Genomic DNA, 1126 nt, shown 5'->3' on the forward strand with positions numbered 1-1126 from the left:
TTATATAAGTATATAAATAGCGTATATATTGTATATAGAAAGTTTGTATTATTTTAATGCGTATTGTCTGGGTACAGACAAAAAAATAATTATATATAAATAAAATACTTTTAATCGCTTAATTTAAATTATATCAACAGATATACAAAACATGACCAAATTAACACTAAAATAAACGAGATGATATGATACTAAAGAAAAAGAAAAAAAAATACATAAGATAAACATTTGCATTAATTTTCAAGAGGAATAATTCTTCATGTAAAAGAACATTCATTAATATATATATGTGTATAATAATATATGTTATATATATATATATATATATATATATATATGTTTAATAATATATATTGTACTACTATATGACTGCATCATGTCTTATTGAACCGCTATACAAAGATGTACGAAATTGTGCACTAACTATAGAAGTAAATATGATTAGATAATCATGATTTCGTGTAAATGAAGCAATAATAAGACACACGTGAAATCGAATGTTGAAGAGTTTCCCGGGCCAGCTCTTTGCTCTTTGATAGCAGTTCCTGCAGCGCGCAGCGCCATGTCACGCCGTGTCACAATTCACGATCTAATAACGGGTAATAGTAGTAGGAACATTTCAATAAACATGAGCTGATTAAAGTTCGACGCTATCCACATTGGTGGACTTTGAGCTCCGAATGGGTTTCGTCGTATTCTAGTATATGTAATAGTTCTACAAAAGTAACTTGAAGTAGATTATTACGATGTCGGCCATAACAAAAGGTATGCCCACAATTTTTATTCTCATCTGAATCGAAACATGTATTATTGTGGTTCATCAAGCCGATCCAAACTCGAGGAGAAGATTTAAGTATAAAGTCTGCTTCCCCCCTCCTCCTCCCGTTTAATACTTTAAACATCAAAAAGCTCGATTTAAATTCTAATTTCAACGTGATGCACTTGTCAAATAATATCAGTTAAAGTTATTAAGTTTTTGTTTTATATTTGAAAAAAAAGATTAGATCGAATTACATTATAATAATTAGAAATTTTTCTTTAAATGAATTGGCATTTTACACACACACACACACACACACACACACACACACACACACACACACACACACACACACGCACGCACGCA

The 1126-nt window shown here is 30.3% G+C and overlaps 1 protein-coding gene across 1 annotated transcript in view; it reads left to right on the forward strand.

Moving 5' to 3' along the window:
- The first annotated feature begins 556 nt into the window (after window positions 1-556).
- LOC108689984 (3-ketoacyl-CoA thiolase, mitochondrial) overlaps window positions 557-1126 on the forward strand; it is a 5192-nt gene continuing 4622 nt past the window's right edge. Inside the window, exon 1 of the mRNA XM_018197008.1 lies at window positions 557-765. Coding sequence (XP_018052497.1) covers window positions 747-765 — 19 coding nt within the window. The 5' untranslated portion in view covers window positions 557-746. The remainder of the gene's footprint in view (window positions 766-1126) is intronic.

The sequence above is a fragment of the Atta colombica genome, unplaced genomic scaffold (genome assembly GCF_001594045.1).
Source record: "Atta colombica isolate Treedump-2 unplaced genomic scaffold, Acol1.0 scaffold29, whole genome shotgun sequence".
Classification (NCBI taxonomy): Eukaryota; Metazoa; Arthropoda; class Insecta; order Hymenoptera; family Formicidae; genus Atta; species Atta colombica.